The sequence below is a fragment of the Hakea prostrata genome, chromosome 2 (assembly GCF_041222555.1).
Source record: "Hakea prostrata isolate BN-2017 chromosome 2, UWA_Hpros_2, whole genome shotgun sequence".
NCBI classification, from domain to species: Eukaryota; Viridiplantae; Streptophyta; class Magnoliopsida; order Proteales; family Proteaceae; genus Hakea; species Hakea prostrata.
The window spans coordinates 49,392,161-49,411,649 of NC_142601.1; the positions used below are offsets into that span (position 1 = coordinate 49,392,161).

The following is a 19,489-nucleotide window of genomic DNA, read 5'->3' on the forward strand; positions in this document are numbered from 1 at the left end:
GATGCAAAAGGTTCCCATCAGAGGATGTGAACCCGTATCTGAACATACTCAATACTCAATCCAACCAAGAAATTATAGGCACAGAGTTTATCTTCCCACATATAATAGGGGGCAACATCAGCGCCACAGGTTAAAGGGAAGCATCCGTAGAAATCAAGAGTTAGATAATATCCACGGAGTGTATTATAGGACTAGGCCAAAGTGAGTTCCTTTTGTTGTAGCTGATGAATTTTTTGCCAAATCTCAAAGAGTTGAGCATCATTCCCAACCTTCGAATAAGCTTCCTTAACAACTTTCCATATTGTGGCAGCATCTGGAAGCAGGATATAACTTTTCTGCAATATCGTGCTTAATGAAATTAAGTAGGAATCCCGTAACCAAGCATTCATTAATCTCCCACTTGTCTTGTGTTCTACCAGGAGTGGACAGTTTAATAGATTTACCGTGAAGATGACCTATAAGGCCACGAGCACCCACCGCAAGGTTTCAAGGCTATATGGCCTCCATTTCAGCTGATTTCTTGCCTTCTATCTATTTACAGCATAATAAACACGATGGAATTGTTCCTGGGCAGCATCATCAGTTATAATAAAAAGTTATATTATTGATAGCTAGCTGAAGGCCTATAGTCAGTATAGCTTCTCCAATTGTGAAAGATTAATGATCACTGTGTCTCAAAGTTGTCTGCTTGAGTCTAATGGCTCCCGGTGTCTCCCCTTACCCTTCTCACCTCCCCTCCACCACCTCTAAGAACCTTACTGCCACTGGTAACCCCATTATCCCCTCATCTTCCACACCTTCACCACCACTATCACAACCCTGGAAATCACTTTCCTCCAAACCCTCTCCTCCCTCAACCTCGACCGATTGCTCCCTATCCTTCATCCCTCCATTGCCCTTGGCCCCCTACCCCCTTGTCCACTGCCCCTCCTCTGCAAGTAATCCTGGCACCCTCCCTTGGTAGTTGGTTGTTATCAGCCAATTTCTTGGCCCTTGTCCCCCCATTAATCTTATCAAAGTTTCCCTCTCCAAGCAATGGTATGCTCAAGGCTCCCTTGAAATTTTTGCCATAGACTCTGGTATCTTTTTGTTTAAGCTTCCCTCTCCCTCCTGTAAAGCCAAAGCTCTTGAAGGCTCTCCCTGGTTTGTTAGTAAGGCCCCTGTCTTCACCAAGTCTTAGGAGCCTTCAATGCCTTTTCACCGGGATTCATTTAGCTCTCTTCCCTTGTGGATTAATCTCTCTGGACTCCCTTTTGAATTCTGGAGTCCTGACTGCCTTAGCTGTATTGGCTCAGCCCTCGGTCGCCCCCTCCGTGCTGACCCTAAGACTCTCGATCTACAACAGCTCTCTTATGCCCGAATTTGTGTGGATGTTTCTGCTAACAAACCCCTACCCCCTTGTATCTGCATTGAAGATGATTTTGGCTTCCACTATAACCAAATTATTGTTTATGACTGGATCCCTAATAGATGCTCTATCTGTGCTTCATTTGGTCATGACGACATGCTCTGCCCTGCCGCCTTGAACTTTCCGGCAAACTTATGCCTGAAGAAGTCTCTTCCTCTATCATTACCTGAAGACCTTGTGCCCTCTGACCAACTGAGTTCTTCACTTGCTCATGTGCCGCTGCCGAATGATGAAAAGATGCCGCCTCCTGCAAATTCTTCTACTTCCTCTTCCCTAATCATAAATAGACTTAAGAAATGTTCCATTGATGTTGCAGTTGTAGCCACCAAAAATGTCGGTGTTCAAGGCCTAGCAAGCACTGCTGCTGCCTTCACCCTAGATGAAGCCGCTTCCACTGTTGCAAATCGCCCTTTTCCCACAACTAGTTGTCCGCAATTTGTCTATGCTCCAATCAGAGATTCCTCTTTCAATGAGCTCTCTGAATCTCTAATCCCTTCACCCTTACCTTTAGCTTCCCAGATCACCGCCGGCATCATTCAAACTGCCCCATCTTCTTCCCTGCCTGAATCTTGCTCGGCACCGGTAGCCTACACTTACCGAAGGCGTAGATCCAAGCAAAAGCCTACTCAAACAATAACATCTGTTAATCCCTCTGTGAATCTCTGCCATCTCACAACTGCCGATGACTCTACTAACCCTGCCGAAGCCTGGGATCCTGCTTCTTCCACAGGCACCGAGAGCTCTTCTCCCAAACTCATTGGGTCGTCGCTTTACTCCCCTGATCCTCGACCTGCGGCTTTCCTCTTCCATGAAAACTCAATAGCTGAAACCTCTGACCCCCCTTCTCCGCCTCAGCTTCTTCCCATTTCGGTAAGCAATCATCTAGAAGATGCTCTCACCGACAACCCTAATACCCCCTCTCCTCCTACGATCTGGCTAACTTGACCATTCTACCCTTTCCTAAGCCTTCCTTATTGGGCCCCATGACCCATGGGCCTAAGCCTCCCTTCAATCCTAGCTCTGTTCAAAATTCGCCTATGTGTTCCTTATTGAGCCCCTTGGCCCATGGGCCTAATCCACCAAATCCAAGCTCCACTCAGAACTCGCCCATCTCTCATATTCGGAACTTCTCAGCCCAATCCCCAAATTTTGCTCGCACTGCCAACCCTTAGGCCTGTGGCTCGATCCCTCTTGAACTCGATTCGGATCCTCCTCTCTCTCCCCCTTCGCATGCCCTTGACCACGCTGAGTGTCGAAAGAGCAATTGCCCAGCTAAAGAGCACAACCCTTTTGGAGACGACTTCTTGGTGGATCTAAAGTCCTCTAAGAAAAAGAAGAATAAGAAGAAATCCGCAAAATAGTCTCCTTGGCCCTGTTCGGCCCATTTTCTTTGGGCCCTGCCCTTGTTGCATTGTCAGTGTTTTATAATCTTTGCTCTATGTCTGTTGTGTTGTAAGTGCGTTGTTGTCTTTAATATATTTATTTATTCAGCCAAAAAAAAAAACACGATGGAACTGGAAGTTTGCCAAAAAAAAAAAACCCTGAAAAGTGTTATCATTCAAGTATACTAACAAATGATGGGTTCCAAGAAGTACAAACAATATTATATACAGGCATAGAATCACTAGCATACATGGATTGTTTGATAGAATGGTTATATGTATAACATGTCAACAAAATACAACGACCAACTAGATGAAGTGATGGCTCATTCAAGGTATGACAAAACAAAAATAAAAAATGGGAAGTTTGGAACTGTTGGGATGGCTCATGCTTCACATTCTGTTGCTAATAGACACGAGGGTCTTCAATTTGGGCTAGGGCCCATCAATAACTGTTGTGGCATAAGAGGTGTTTATAGGCAAAGGAGGAGCAAATAAGTTGTTTGAAGGCAAAGGAGTTGTGGAAATAGGGTGAAAATGGGGTAGAAATCACCAAATACAAGAGAAATCAGAAAATATGGGTCGAAACCAGGGCAAAAAGGTCGAAACCTGCAAAATAAAGGATTTTATAAGGAATAATCAACAGAAAATGGTCGAACTTTCGGTCTGTTTCAACCAAAACATTGTAATGAAAAGAAATAATGCAGGTTTCGTTTCGATTTTGAAAAATGCAGCTATTCTAGTCGAAATTTATTCCATGCCCAAGATATATGGGAAAAAGAAAGAAAAAGAAACTCCTTAGATTACCCTTACGATAAATAAACCCAAGATATACTAATGTAACAAAAAACAAAAAGGTGTGATATGAACCACTATCCTAAGGGTCCAAATGACTCTTTCCTGGTAGATCTTTTCCTATGCGTCGCCAAACCAAACCAAAAGGTTATGTCATCTATCTCTGGTAGAAACGAGTGATGGGTGGACGTGTGATGCCCCCACATGTAGTCATAGGATTGAGTTAGATTATGAAGCACGGATAAGGCTGCATACATTGTGACCCTCCCTGGACACATAGTACAAGACTTGTGCATTGGGTACTCCCTCTCTTAAGTTTCAATCTTTCTTTTCTTTTTTTTTAACTTTCAGTTATATCTTGTTTAATAGCTCAAAATACCTTGATTAAGTCTAGAAAGTCCTACTTTGTAAATGGAACACATTATATATAAACAAATTTGGTTACTTTTATAGATTTCGAGGATTGTCAATTTAAGAATACTTTCAAAATTGAACTTAATGTATGACAATTCATAATATTTCGAATTATCTCTTGAATCAAGATAGTTCATTTCATTCTTAATAAAGAAAACCCCAATATGGAGAAACTGTCAGGAAGAATAACAGGAACTTGATGAGTTGGCCAACGTACATTATTTCATTAGGAAAAAAGAATGCCACCAGTTGCATGCTTCCTGCACCAAGGCACTGATGCAGATCCAACACCTGATTGGGCCCTTTTGTCTAGGAAGCATATAGTGGTTGGGCCTTTTGTAGTCTGTTCTATGGATTCAATTGGTATTTGGTAGTGGGCCTCCTAGCTCCCCTAGATGTCAAAACATGAATACCAAGGTTGAATCAAGGAAGAAAATTCGACCAAAACAGGAATTTCAACCTTGCAAAAGGCCGAAATTTTGATGTTTCGATCGAAATTTCGGTCAAAACTGGACACTTTTTTCTGAAAATTGAAACTTCAATTTCGGGCCTCATATGGACTCAAAATGATTTGGATTCTTGCATACTACCTAGTTCAAGCATAATAAACACAATGGAACTAGTATTTTGCAAAAAAAAAAAAAAACCATTGAAAATTATCATTCAAGTATACTAACAAATGAATGGTTCCAACAAGTGCAAATTATATTGCATACAGGCATAGAATCATCAGCATACATTAATTGTTTGGTAGAATGGTTATATATACAACAAAGTCAACAAAATAAAATGACCGACTAGATCAAGTGATGGTGTCTCACATATATTAAGTTGAAGCCTATATATCATATATACATAAAATAAAAATACATAATTTTAGAAAATAATTATTAAAATCAGAAAATGAAAAAGATACTAGTCCTAGGCTAAAAAGATAAGTAACAAAACACAATCATAGATCATAGTCCTAGGCTAAACATATTTTAATTTCAAGGCAATACAAGATCATTTAAGGCATGAACAAAACAAAATTAAAAAAAGGGGAAGTTTGGAACTATTGGGTATGGCTTATGCTTCACATTCTATTGTTGCCAGAGTTTTCTTTGTAGCTGTTGTGGCTTAAGAGGTGTTTGAAGGCAAAGGAGTTGTGGAAATTAGGTGAAAATGGGATAGAAATCAACAAAAACTAAGGAGAAACAAGTTAGAATATTGAAATGTTTGAGATTTTGGTCGAAATGGTCGAAATTTTGGTTGAAACCTCGAAATAGTCGAAATCTCCAAAATTTCACTTTTTGAAATAATTGGAATTTCGTTTTGTTTTTTAAAAATGCAGACATTTCAACCGAAATTGTCGAAATTTCAGTCGAATTTTCTTCTATGGGTTGAATACGAAAAATAGGTTAGTTACATAGTTTAATTTAATTTACAAAGAACAGGAACTTAGTTTATTTTCTGCCTTAAAGGTTAAATCGGGTTAGTTCCGGCTCAATTTAGGTCAGCTTTTATTTGGTTTCTTGTGATCATTTAAATCTTAGATGACTTAATGCAGAATGTCATTAGGACTCTTACATGACATCTCCACACAAACAGAAAAGAGGTAGTATGGTTTACTACAGTTTTACTTTTCCTTTCTAAATTATGACTTTGTAATTAAAGCTCTTAAGACCCCATCATGGAGGAATAGAAAGTAGACTAGTTTCCAATAAATAGTTTAGAAAAGTTGCTGCTGGCGATTTCATAAACTAAATAGGCTGACATGCATGGGGGAGAGAGAGAATGGAGAATAAGACAAGAAGGGGGAAACTTTAGAAGAAATTATACTTGCAAGGGAAGGGGGAAAAGAAAGCTTACAAGAGGAAGAGAGGGAGAAAAGGGGGGAGGAGTTGGGCACATGCACAAAGCTCAAGCTCTAATTCATCTTTTCTATTCCATAAAAATAAAACGATGATTACATGAGTATTTATTCAGAAACTTCTAAACCAAGTAACCTGTAAGCCTAATCCTTATTTAAAACCCAAATGCGATTCACAAGAAGATAAACCAAAAAACAAGCCCAAAATAATTGAATATCCTTTTAACCCTAAAAGTTAATTGGACCTGGTTCATCTCATCTGGGTCCCCAAAGAGAGTTGGGTTGGTCTATGGCTGTGCTGCATCAATCAGTCCTTTCATCATTATCCCAATGAGCTCCTGCATTAAGAATCAAGATCATATCAACACTAAGGTAAGTCTGCAGGTCCATTCATCCCTACCCTCTCTTCCCCTCTTTTGAGTTTTCTGGATTCTTCTTAAATTCCCAGATGTCCCAGGCTCCCAGCCTTATCCCTCCATTAGAAAACCCCCAAATTTCCACCGAAGGACTGCTACCTCAGCTGATGATCTGAACCAGCAAGTCCTTCCATCATCCTCCATCAAACCCTAGAAATTTTCCCTCAGAAATTTCCCCTCAAAAGAAACTCAAATTTTCCCAATTCTGGGTATTTCAAACTCAAAATCGAAAACTGCAAGTCATCGGTTCGTTAAACAAATGGATCCCTTAACCTCAGCAACATGACCTACACTTGATCCCCTTTGCTGGCTCATCTACCCATTGGAACCCTAATTTCCATTGAGCCTTTAACTTCTCCAAAACCCCTAAAAAATCTGCAAATCATGTTTTCCCGCATTTTATCCATGATATTTCATTTAACTTTGGAGGACACCAACTTCATCACAGCCTTTAGACTCAATTCAAAGCCCAAAACTAACTCTCAACAGAACCTCATTGACCACCCATTCCTAGTTCTTCTCAAGTGGCCTAAATTTTAGGAACAAAGGTTCAGTCATCAAAATTGTCCATAAATTTATTCAAGCCCTTCCCCCAGCCTCTCACACTTGAACCAAGTTTCAGCCCAATCTGAAACCTAGAAATTCCGAGGCACCAATTCCCCTTTTAAGACCTAAAACCTAAACAGAGCCTGTTCTGATTTAAGAGCTTTAACTTGGCCCTCCATCCTACAGAGGCTACACTAAACAGAAGAACAAATAAAATTACCATTCAGCCCCAATGAAAATAAAAATACAACTCCAACAGATAGCGCATACAACAGTACAGGCACAACATGTTCAAACAGCAATCTCTTTCCCTCTAAACAATATTTTCCAATTATTTAACCAAAATTTTAAGAATCTAAGAAGGCGGAAATAAAAATGCCGTACTCAGTGCACAAGGCTCTGAGGCTGTAAATAGATGCCCAAAATCTGCTTCTGAATATGCATCCATATCCGTTTAACAGAATCCAAATCCGTCCGAGTACTGATAAGCTGCAGATATGGAAATCTCTGTTGCAGCCAATTATTATCTGACCATCAATTTATCTAATTGAGTTAACTTGTTGGATTTGTTTTCTTATTTTAATAAATTTTTGGCTTAAGAATGCAATTATTTTTCTAGATTTCATATTAAAATAAAAATAAAGGAAAATCAATAATAAAAAAGTTTAAGACTGTAGTTAGGTTTGATGATTCTTAGAATGTACTTCTCAAGAATTGCGATTCTCGAATTTAAATAAAAAAAAAATTTAAAAATTGGTTTAAAAAAAATCAGATTCATTTAAAATTATTCACATGTCATGTAAGTTTGACAAAGAGACCTAGCCTGTGACCAAAATCTTTGACCTCAAGTATGGTCATCTCTCTCTCTTCTTTGTTGGCTCAGAAAAAATCTCTAGCCAACATCTCTTTCTATCTTCCTCTTTGTCTCAACAAGAGATGTTGAAAGGGGCGGGTTGCTCCATTATTGCAGGCTAATGGGGCATTTATAGTTCTTATTGTGGTTCACCTTCATATTTTTCATGGTATATATCATGCAACTTGTAGCAGCCCTAGGGAATTTTTTCGGTGTCTCAGAATTGTCTCATCTGAAATCAAATCCTACTTTAGGGATCTAAACAAACTCATCTCCATCTTCTCCATCTCTAGTTAATTAGGCTCTCTTTAGCACAATTATATTTATGTCTCTAACCTATTTATGAATAATCAATTATGATAATAGGTTATGAATGATGAACAATTTTCGTTTGGTTACTACTAGACATAATATCTTACATAACAAGAAATACGTTTGGTACCATTGGGTGAATAATATATTATGTATCATCAATTTGGTTTTCAGTTTTGCTTGTAAAATACATATCGGCTGTAGTTTTGGTTTTGGCTTGCTTTTATTGGTTTGGGCTAGTTTTGATATTTCTAAAATATCGTTAAACTGAAGATGGGAGCAATGTGGAGATCAAAGAGAGGGAAAAACAAGTTTTCATTCTAATTTTTTGTAATTTTACCTTTCTACTCTACTTTAGTAATTCTACACATGTTCATTAATGGAACCCGGATAAACAAAAATTAACAGTTCAGGGTGATACATCATAAACAGCCCTGATCTATTTATGACTTTGTGTGTAATCAATTTATTTTAATGAGAAACTGGGGTATAAATCATATGAAATACATTTATTTTTGTTTATAGGTCAAAAACATCATAAATTTAAACTATACCAAAAGGAGCTTTAGAGAATCCAAAACTGATGCTGGCAATTTCAAGTTTCTTTTCTTTTCTTTTTTTTTTTTTTTTTTTTTTTTTTTTTTTTTTTTTTTTTTTTTTTGGGGGGGGGGGGGGGGGGGATGATAAATAGCAGTTTCAAGTTTGTCCTGTTTTGCCACAATTTTTACCCTCTTGCTGTGCCCAGACTTTGGGGTAAGTGCAGGTGTATGCAGCAGTTCAGAATAGAGGAGAGTCAATCGTCAGTGAAATCTACGGACCAAAACATATCCAGCAAAGGTGAAGAGGAAACCAGTTGCTTTGAAGGTCAGATCCAAGAAATCCCTTTTGGCTCTCCGTGTTATCTTCTGCGAGAACCCAAGCCAAACAATCAGTCATAAGTTTCTTTAATTTTGCAGATGTGGGTTGTAATCTAACGAGGCTGGTCTGGTCAAACTTCCCTCAACCAGGCTTGTTGAAGTCTCTGCAACGAATCTCGCAATCAGGAGTTTGTCTTCGTTAAAGTGCCAAGTGCCAACTACCACTTATGTACATTTATTTCCTTATTATATTTAATGCTTACCACAAAAAACTGAACAGTTGAGTCAGACAACCTGACTGTTTCATATTCCTCTTTATTGGCTCACATGAAGAAAAAACAAAAAACCTAATGGGCACAGTAGCTGAGTAAGGTGTTTATTCATTTTCAAGACTGGTTCTCTCCTCTCCTCTCTGGTCAGAAGCCGCTTCGTTGTTTCAGTTTTCAAGAAAGTCTCCATTTAGAAGGAGAAAGGATTTAGTTTCTTGGAGGCCGTTCATCTGCAGGTTGGTTTCTCTCTTTATGTCAGTTTTAATTTTTCCTAGGGAATAGGTAGATTGGAAGCCTTGCATAGAATTCTTTCTATTGTTTGCAGCTCCCAGTTTCCTTGCTGGATTCATAATTTCTCTAATTATTCTTCATAATATTCTCTGAAATGGTTTGGCTGAATTTTGAAATGATGACTACTTTTTTTCCAGGGTTTTGGTTGATTATTGTTCCTCTAGTATTTTTGTTACCCTTTCCCTGCTGGTACTGCTTACATCTTTAGATTTTATTCAGGGAGAATCATTTGAAAGAATTAAGCTAACCAAATAATTATTTAGACAGAATCACCTGACAGAACTATGGTAACCAAACAGTTATTCAGGAAGAATCACACGTCAGTGTTATGCCAACCATACAGTTTTCAGGAAGAATCTCTAGACAGAATTAGAGTAACCAAACAGTTTTGACATGATTCTCTAGAACATCATCCTCACAATCGTGTTCTTAAAAGACCACATTCTACAGAATCATATAAACCAAATGCAGTACAAGAAAATGGAAGACTAAGAAGAGTAGAAGAAGAGAAAGTTGCTAGAATCTCAAATCTTAACCCTAACCCTCACCAATAAAATGGTAAAGATGTCAACGGGTGGTTGAAAATTTGAACTCAATCTGCATTCATACCATTCAAGAGAAGGGGGGAAAACACTATCTGAATATCATCCAAATCGGATTAAACCCATCTGAAAACCAATATGATGTTATCAGAATCCTTCCAAGTATAATAGGATGAGGGTATGGTATTGCCACTATTCGACTTAAATACGATCCATTTTCACCCCTACAAGGCTCCCACATTTATCAAGGTCTAGGAAGGGCCAAATGTATGCGGCCTTACCCTATTATATTTATGCAATGCTAAAGGCAAGTCTAAGAAAAATGTAAAAATGTTACTTGAAAATGTAATAGTTCTAGTATGACTGAAAATGCTGATATAAGTGAACAAATCAATCAGTAGACTATCCTACCGTTGAGATTATAGTACTTGGTATGATCCCAGGTAAACAAAATGTTTCTACCATTATTGATAGTTTCTGTTCTTCATGGGCTTGCATAGTCACCATAATTACTTGACTACATCTAACATTTCACCAACTTTCTTAGCCCTAGAACAAGAAAAGAGATCTCATAGAAAGATAAATCCAAATTATTTATGGTGCAAAGTTCTTATTCTAACAAGAAAAGGGAAGAATTTCAAGAAATTTCACAAGTGGCAAGCAAGGACATTTTAAAAAATATTGTCCGGAAAATGTAAATACGTAGGATGATACCAAAGAGTTACTAATAGTTGTGTTACAAGTTCTACATTGAAATTAAATAAATCGAATGGTAGGAGGTGGATGATAAGTCAATTGTTACTCCAAAGATAAAAGATTCAAGAAATCTGATTCTCTCAAACTATGTAGCAAGATTGCAAACCTAATGTAGATCCCATTCTGAAAAACAATTGCAATTGCACATACTACTATTCCCTATATGCTCAATTCGGTATGCCAATAGTTTTGAATATTGTGACTCACATGGAAATTTTTAGAATTTTAAATTATTTTAAGATAAAATGACTAGAAGCATTAGTTTCATTTTATAAAAGGTTTGTTATTAGAGGGTTGTGTTTTCCCTAAACGATTATAGACACCTAGACCAATAGGTGTGATAAATAGGAATACATATTTGAATGATCAACAAACATGTCTATAGGAAAAGACACGGTGTTTGAGCATGTCTTGTGGCCTTAGTGGCATCCTTTCATTCTTATACTAGGGAAAAGATAAAAGGCCAATTTATCTAACAAGTTTGAAGCAATTCCAACATAGTTTTCTCTTTGCCATCTGAAGTAGCCTTAGAATGATTTGGGTTAGCAAGGGGCTAATGTTACCAAGTCAATTAGAACAAAACCAACTATATAAAGAGAATTAGGAGCCATTTGTGTAGAGGGGTTTTGTAGTGGAGTGGAAATGTTATGGGATAGTTATACGAACTTTCCCACCCCACAGACATTTTGGATTGTCTGTTTGAAACTTTGAATGGGGTGGAAATGTTAGTAGAACAGAAAAGACATCTAACTTTTGGTTTGTCTGCCTATGTGGCACAAAGCTTTGCCACCCCCATCTCCCCATAAAGTCCCACCAAATTGATGGAAATTTGAAAGGAATCCTACGTCTCTTCCCACATCAAAATTTCTATTAATAAAAAATATAAAAAAGAGGTAGAGGGCAAAATTGAGAACAACAATTTGTGGGTCCCATCTTCATCAAAATTTTCTTCTCTCATACTAACCAAACAAGCCCATGGAGTGGAAATGTAATAGAAGAGTTAACTTTTCTTAACTCTACCTTCCTTGTCTTTTACACCACTAATATGTGGATCCCATTTCCACCAAAATCCCACCCCACCCTCCTCTCTAACCAAACAAACACTTACCGTTTCCTGGTTTTTAGGGCTTTGAAGGTGCCAATGAAAAGTAACTGGTTCAAGTGTCTAACCTGATGGCAAAAGTCTCAGTCCAACTTATTGCCAAAACTGATGGCAGGAAGTGTGTTCTGATTTTACAGTTTATAAAGGCTGAGAGTTTAGGACAGTAGTTAGGTTTAAGTCTGAGGCAAGATGGAAAGCAAGGCTTTCTAGAAGTCACAGCTATTTCTGATGGTGGAACTACATAAACTGAATCTGCAAAAAGTTAAAGTTAATATGAAATTAGGGTTGACGTGCTTTAGGTAATGGTTTACTGATCAGAAGTTCGGATCAAAGAGTGGAATTGCTGTGATAAAATTGTGGTTCAAACATGGAGGTATTCTCTTTTTTTTTTTTTTTTTTTTTTTTTTTTTTTTTTTTTTTTTGGGGGGGGGAGGGGTGGAGGGATATGCTAGAATGGTAGATAGAACAGGTTAGGGTTACAGCTACTTGAAGGGATTTGATGAAGCTTCAAAAATAAAACAGAAAAGAAGAAGAAACAGGGACAGGAACAGGCTTTCCTTATTAATGCACCAAGCAGCAGTCTTGTATGGCAGATCTGGTTGAAGACTCCACAGTCAAAAAGGAGAAGCTAGGGTTCAAACACCATGAATGTCTTCCTCTAGGACAATGAACCCCTATTGAAACTGGACTTTAAACACCAGTAGTAGCTACTCCACACAAAAACCATTATTGCACAAGAATTTGCTCAAACAAACTAACATAAACTGAAATGGTTTATTCACCCCAATCAAGTGGGGTATATATAGGGCTAATCTGCCTTTCTGAAGTCCTAAGACTAAATAGGACTTAACTATGGCTTAAAACAGAATTAGAAATAGAATAGCAGGCATAGAACTACCAAAACATTTTTTTCCTTTTTCTTTCTGATAAGTAGAACTACCCTAACTGACTTGAATAACAAATTTAAAACAGATTTGCATCCCTCCCATCCAGGCAGGTGTAGAAAAGGTTTAATGAACTAATTAAAATTAAAGGGGATCATGTGATTTTCAATGAGTCACACGACAATTAAATTAGACCTAACTAGACCCACGGAGCCAGCTTGGACCAGGGTTCCGTCGAATTACAATAGACAGTCACAGAATGAGGGTTCCACTGAATTGGAATAAATACTGAAGTAAGACTAGGTATAGAAGACTACTAATACAATCACCAGTACTACTACAGCAGCTTCTTGAAGATGCAGATGGAGGTCTTTGGATTTGCATCACTGCCTCAATCATCCGGTGTCATGTCCATTTGGGCATAATTCTGAATGTCCCAACATGGCCAAGTAGATTATTACAGTGACACTACAAGAGAGGCATCTGGGACCGTTTTATCTTGGATGTTGATTCACAAGAACCACCATACACCAGCTATGATGTGTGGTGCAGAGTGTTTGGCCGTGAAGAAGCATCATATAGATAAACTCAGTTTAGCAGAAATCAAGAAGATGAATGAGTGGCAAAACTAGGAAGGATAAGATAAGGAATGATCATATTAGAGCTGGTCTAGAAGTAGCTCCAATAAATGATAAGCTACAAGAAAGTTGTTTGAGGTGGCACGGCCATGTTCAACTGAAGCTTGTAAATATCCCTAAATAAAGCAGCAATTTAATCCAACCAACGAAATTAGAAGAGCTAGGGGCAGAGCTACGATGACCTTAAGAGAAGTGGTGAGAAAGGATACTCATAGTTTAGGCCTTGTATCTAGTATAGCCTCAAGCAGAGCTCATTGGAAGGCAAAATCCATGTAATCAACCCCATTTAGTTGGGACAAGGCTTCTGTTGTTGTTGATTCACAAGAATCCTGTTTGGACCATCAGGCCATCCATAATCATAAGGAGAATGCCACAGTGAAAGCCCCTGATCAACCCCTTAAGGATTTCTTCCAAGATGCTCTTTATGGAGCTTGAGTTTGCCATCAAGGACGAAGGTTTGCCAATGGTTCAAATAACTTCCTATTACCATAGTTAGATGTATTGAAGAGTAAGTTATGGATGAATATTTTGAAACTAGTTCCTCTTGCCCAAAAAAAAAAGTTAGATAGCCAATCAGGCTAAGAGGGCTTATAAACTGTATTACAGTGAATAAAGCCTTAGGTTTTTGTATACATTTAGTCTTTACTTGCGAACTTTAACTATGGCCTATACCTCGGTTTTGGGTGCTTTATGAATCTGAATACAGTAATATTTCTAGGGAAAAAATGTAATCTGAAAGCAGTAATATTTCTAGGGGGAAAATGTGAATTAAAGATTCCTTTTTTTTTCATTGTTTTACATTTTAGATAATACAAGATGATTAAGAGAAATGTTGTTGCCATATCCATCAGACTATTCACTTTTTGACTTGATGAGTGCATCCTCACATATTTGCATCAATAAAAGCAGCGCACACCCAAACATGAGAAAGAGAGAGAGAGAGAGAGAGAGGTGCGCAAGACGCAGCCCATATGTATTTATACCTCAACTGCTTTATAGTGGAGTCCTCTTCAAAATTTTTAGCGGCATCTGAAACTTTCGGAGGAGGTGGAAGCCAATCCTCTTCATTTTCATCTTCAAGATTTACAATGTCCGGGCCTTTACTCGCCTTTTCATCCTAACAACCATTAAAAGACATTCTAGAAACCCAAACATGTAACACAAATGCAAATCCAAGATCGAAAGCAGAAATGACGTACTGAATAAACATATTAAAACACTAAGGGAAATAAACCATTACAATGATAGGCGCTTGAGAAAACTTCTTCCTTTTCGGAAAGGGAGCTTCATAACAGTCCTCTGTAGAATAGCAAGAAGCAAAGAAAATCTAAGTAATCCAATCCTACCAAATTCGAAAATTAAATAAAGAAAGACGAAGTTCTTACCTTCTTCAAGAGATGATATATCAATCGGCTGAACTCGAGTATAGTCGAATAAGGGCTCAAGTTCTTCTTCCTCAGCAGATTTATCCTGCAAACAGAAAAGAAAGAGAATTCAAAACTGTATACCTTTAAAGAATAAGCCAAATGAAAAATGAATCTACCAAGATAGTAAGGGTTTCACCATTTTCACAGATTCGAAGGATGCAAATCGTCGTCTGCTATTTAGCTAAAAGACACTATCTTGATCTTATTATCGACTGCAAACCCAGACGATTCTGAAAATCTAAATAAAGGCGGGGATTTGCGGTGCCCGACTCATTCCGGCTTGAAGTGGCCACAGGCGACCTGGGTCGAGTGGTCCACAGATTTTATCAGTCGGTTCATCTCCACGGTCCACCCAATAAACCCGGCCTATGGATTTAGATATCGGTTTTCCTAGCATGGTCAGTGCCATTGGCTTTAGGTAACGATTTTCCTCTTAATGAAATTGCTTACTGTTGGCCCAAAAAAAAAAGGGGTTATAAGGAATAAGAGATGGGGGAAAGTATTGAATCCATTGAATTATTTGATCTTATCATGAAATCAAATCTATTAGATTTGTTAAAAAATTTTTTCTAAACAGTGCATCGCACTTATTAACATACCCTTTTTACTTTAGGGTAGGAAACCTTCCATCTTCCACTTCAAAATTTTAGTTTCTCCTATGTAGAATAGTATATGTATTCAACCAAAAGCTAGTATATATACATGTCATCATTTTTATTTTCTTTTTCTTTGTTATCTATGTATTTTTTTTCCTCTTTTTTTGATCATTCTCCTAAAATGTGAGAGAGTCTACTATTAGTTAAATATATTTTTGTTGTTTCATTAGCTTGTGCCCTTTTATCAATTTTACTTGCAGATATTTTGGCAGACTTTGATACCACCGATCGATGGAGAAAAATTGTCCAATTGATCCAAATTTACAGGTATTGAAGATTTGTTTTTCTCTTTTTATTGTCTTATTGAGTTTGAGATTTAGCCCCAATATAAGTTGGATAAAAAATGAATGTATATGAATTGGCAAAGCTTGGTAATTTGGTTAAATTAGATTATTGTACATATTACATTACAAATTCCAACAATGGAACAACCTCCAAAGGAAGAGTGAGGTTCCATAGCTTTTTTTTCTCGAAAGGTGCATACCTTTATCTTTCTTGCACTTTGCAGTGATAGAAGTACTATTGTATGATGATACATTTTTTTTTTTTTTGATAGCTTTCATAGCGTATGGTTGATACCTAACTTTCTTAAATTATACTGAAAAATGATGAAGGGAATAGACAATGACAAAACAGAATGAATCTCCCTAGGAACAATGAGCCATTGAAGGCACTTAGTGCCTTAATATTAGGTAGGGTGTTTCTCCTAACAAAAATATGTTTCTACCATTATAGTACTTTTATATAAATTCATTGTTAAAATGTTCTTCTCAACTTCAGCATACGCTAGCGCTTATCGATTCAAGTTTGCCCTTAATAGTCTGAACTTGCCCAAATCAGCAAATAGGCTTTAGAATCAAAATCTTGGTCATGAGGGTGGGTTAGGGTCAAGTCAAGGTGGACTTTGATTAAGATAAGGTCAAGGTTGAGTGTTGCCCAACCAAGTCCAACACAATCATGTTAGGATCAAATTAGGGTATTTAAGGTTATAATTAGCATTTTAATAAGTCCAACAACCCAAGTTGAATGCTCCTTCGTGTATATTTCAATCTTCCCACAAGGAGATGTCTCATTTTGTAGGAGGAAGAAAAAAAATCAAATATAGGAAGAAAGTTGTAGAGCATTCTTTTCTCCTTAGTTCTATTTCTTTAATAATTTTTCCTCCATCTACATTCACAAAGTCTTGAAAGAGAAAAAGAAAAGATAGGAAAAAAAAACTTATTGCTTTCTAAAAAAATAAAAAAATAAAAAATAAAAACTTTATTTCTTTTTGAACTAGGGTACACAATAGAGACATTTGCATCAAATAGATAGAACATTTCACCTACTTTATGTCATATAAAAAAGTAGATGGATGTCAAAAAAAAAAATTATCATATAAACATGAATACCACATATAGGTTGTACACCTTTATTCCTCTCAGAAATTAGGACCAAGTTAAAGTGACTCTAGATAAGGATTAATGTCAAATACAAGGTTGAGTGTTGCCCATATTGGGTCAGAAAAATTAAGGTTTGGGTCACGCTAGGTTATGCCGGATAATGATTAGGATTTTAAAAAGTTTGAAGCAAGTCAAAACTGTAAGAACCTGCTAATATTAAGACATAACCTCAATAGGAAAAATGATTGAATGATTTCATATGAGAGAACCTCAAATATATAGGCAGCATACATCATATGCTGTTAGGCAACCATGAACAATAAAAGAAAAATATAAAACATGAAAATACAATATATGAAAATGTTTGTATGGAAATATAATACATGGAAATCTTTGTATGGTAATACAATGTATGGAAATGATTTAATAGAGAAACCAATCAAGCCAAAGCCAAATTAGGATATTGATGAAATGGAAGGTTGAGATGGTATGGAAAGAATTCGAATTGAAGGAATGATGAATGGAAAGAATTCAAATGAGAGACAATTAGGGAAATGATGAAAAATCATGCTTATCACTCCTAATAGCTAGTGCCTCTTCATGTTTAGTTTTATCCTCTCACAGTAAAAAAAATATTTCATTTGCAAATTGTAAACTAAGAAAGAAATGGACAACTATCGTATAAAAAGAGTTCAAGGAGGAAAGATAAAATTAGGTATAGAGGTAAGTTAGAGTGTGTTGCAAGTTGAAACTCGCAGCATTTTTTTCTCTTTATTTTTAATTTCTTTAATTATTTTGAACAAAAAAAAAAAAACGGGGGGAAAACAAAAACAAAAAAAACAAAAAAAAAAAAAATCATCTCAGAAAAAACCCCCACAGGCCTCCAAAAAAAAAAAAAAAAAAAAAAAAAAAAATACTCCCCTTCGGGGAGAGAGAAAAAAAAAAAAAAAAAAAAAAAAAAAAACAAAACTTATTAAAAAAAAAAAAAAAAAAAAAAAAAAAAAAAAAAAAAAAAACAAAAAATATTTTTTTAAAAAATTAAAAAAAAAAAAAAAAAAAGAGAGAAGACAAAAAAAAAAAAAAAAAAAAAAAAAAAAAAAAAAAAAAAAAAAAAAAAAAAAAAATAAAGAGAAAATATATTAGATACAAAGAAGAAAGACAAGATGAGTTCAATCAGAAGTCATTCATTCAGTTGAGTGCATTACATATTTATAGTAGAAGGAGCATCTACTCTGATATGGAAATACAATATATGATTCTTGCACACAATAAGATATTCTTGATATGGAAAGATAGATTGCCGCCCAAGATAGAAGGTGCATAGAATGGAAATATTGACTGTCAATATTGTGTAATGAGATGGTTGTGATCTTCACCAATATTGCATCCTGAGGTAATTGAGATCTTCAATTGGAAGTACAATCTCTTTGGGGTAATGGACATCCATAATAAATATTATTTATAACACTCCCCCTTGGATGTCCATCAATAGATAATGTACCTCGTTAAAACCTTACTAAGAAAAACCCTGTGGGATAAAAATCTTAGTGAAGGAAAAAGAGTATACATATCTAAATAATACGTATTGGTAGCTGCCTCATTAAAAACCTTACAAGGAAAACCCAGTGGGACAAAACCTTGGTTAAGGGAAAAAGAGTGCAGCACGTATTTTACTCCCCCTGATGATAACATCATTGAGTATCTTTGAATACGTACATTCCATTATCATATACCAACTTCTCAACATCTGAAGTAGGCAACACTTCAATAAATAAATCTGTCAAGTTTATCACTTAAACGAATTCAATGAACATATATTTCACCATTTCATTGAAGATCAAGAGTGAAGAAGAATTTCGGTAAAATATGCTTTGTTCTATCTTCTTTGATGTATCATCCCTTCAATTGAGCTTTGCATGCAGCATAATCTTCATATAATATTGTTGAAGTTCCTTCTTCTAGTAGAAGATTGCATGCTTCATGAATGTATTGTATCATTGATCTTAACCAAATATAAAATAACTAACATTCACTTGAAAATAAATAGCATGTTTGAGATCTAGTTTTATGTAGATCAGATAAATATCCTGCATCTGCAAAACTAGTAAGTTGATATCCACATTCATAAAATAATATCATATCAATAATTTCTCGAATATACTGAAATATATGTTTTATAACATTTCAGTGTCTTCGTATTGGAGAATAAATAAATCTTGTTAATACACTTATAGAAAATGCTACATCCGATTGTGTATTATCAGCAAGATACATTAATGCCCCAATTGTACTCAGATATGGTACTTCAGGACCAAGAAATTCTCCACTGTTTTCTTGGGGTCGAAATAAATCTTTCTTTATATTGAGGCGATCTCACAACCATTGGGGTACTCAATGGATGTATTTTATCTAGATAAAATCTCTTCAAAATATTCTCTATATAAGTTGATTGATGAACGAATATTTCATTTGTCAAATGCTCAATTTACAAATCAAGACAAAACATTGTCTTTTCAAGATTTTCATTTCAACTTTCTTAAAATAATCTCATTGCTTTTGGAAACTCTTCAGAGTTTCGATGATATTTAAATCATCATCATATATACTTACTAAAATTAGATCCATATCCTTTAATAAAGGCACAATAATAAATTGGATCATTTTTATGCTTTTCATTTAGTAAATATCCACTAAGGAGATTACCATA

At 36.2% G+C, this 19,489-nt stretch overlaps 1 protein-coding gene across 3 annotated transcripts in view; it reads right to left on the reverse strand.

The window, feature by feature from the left end:
- Positions 1-15,018, reverse strand: part of LOC149024645 (Ubiquitin-like superfamily protein) — a 40,219-nt gene extending 25,201 nt beyond the window's left edge. For all 3 annotated transcript variants that reach the window (XM_089144862.1, XM_089144861.1, XM_089144860.1), the window contains exons 1-4: positions 14,881-15,018; positions 14,703-14,787; positions 14,558-14,616; positions 14,301-14,434 (exon numbers count right to left, since the gene is read on the reverse strand). In XM_089144862.1, coding sequence (XP_089000988.1) covers positions 14,301-14,434; positions 14,558-14,616; positions 14,703-14,787; positions 14,881-14,883 — 281 coding nt within the window. In that variant the 5' untranslated portion in view covers positions 14,884-15,018. The remainder of the gene's footprint in view (positions 1-14,300; positions 14,435-14,557; positions 14,617-14,702; positions 14,788-14,880) is intronic.
- Between the last annotated feature and the right edge of the window lie 4,471 nt (positions 15,019-19,489).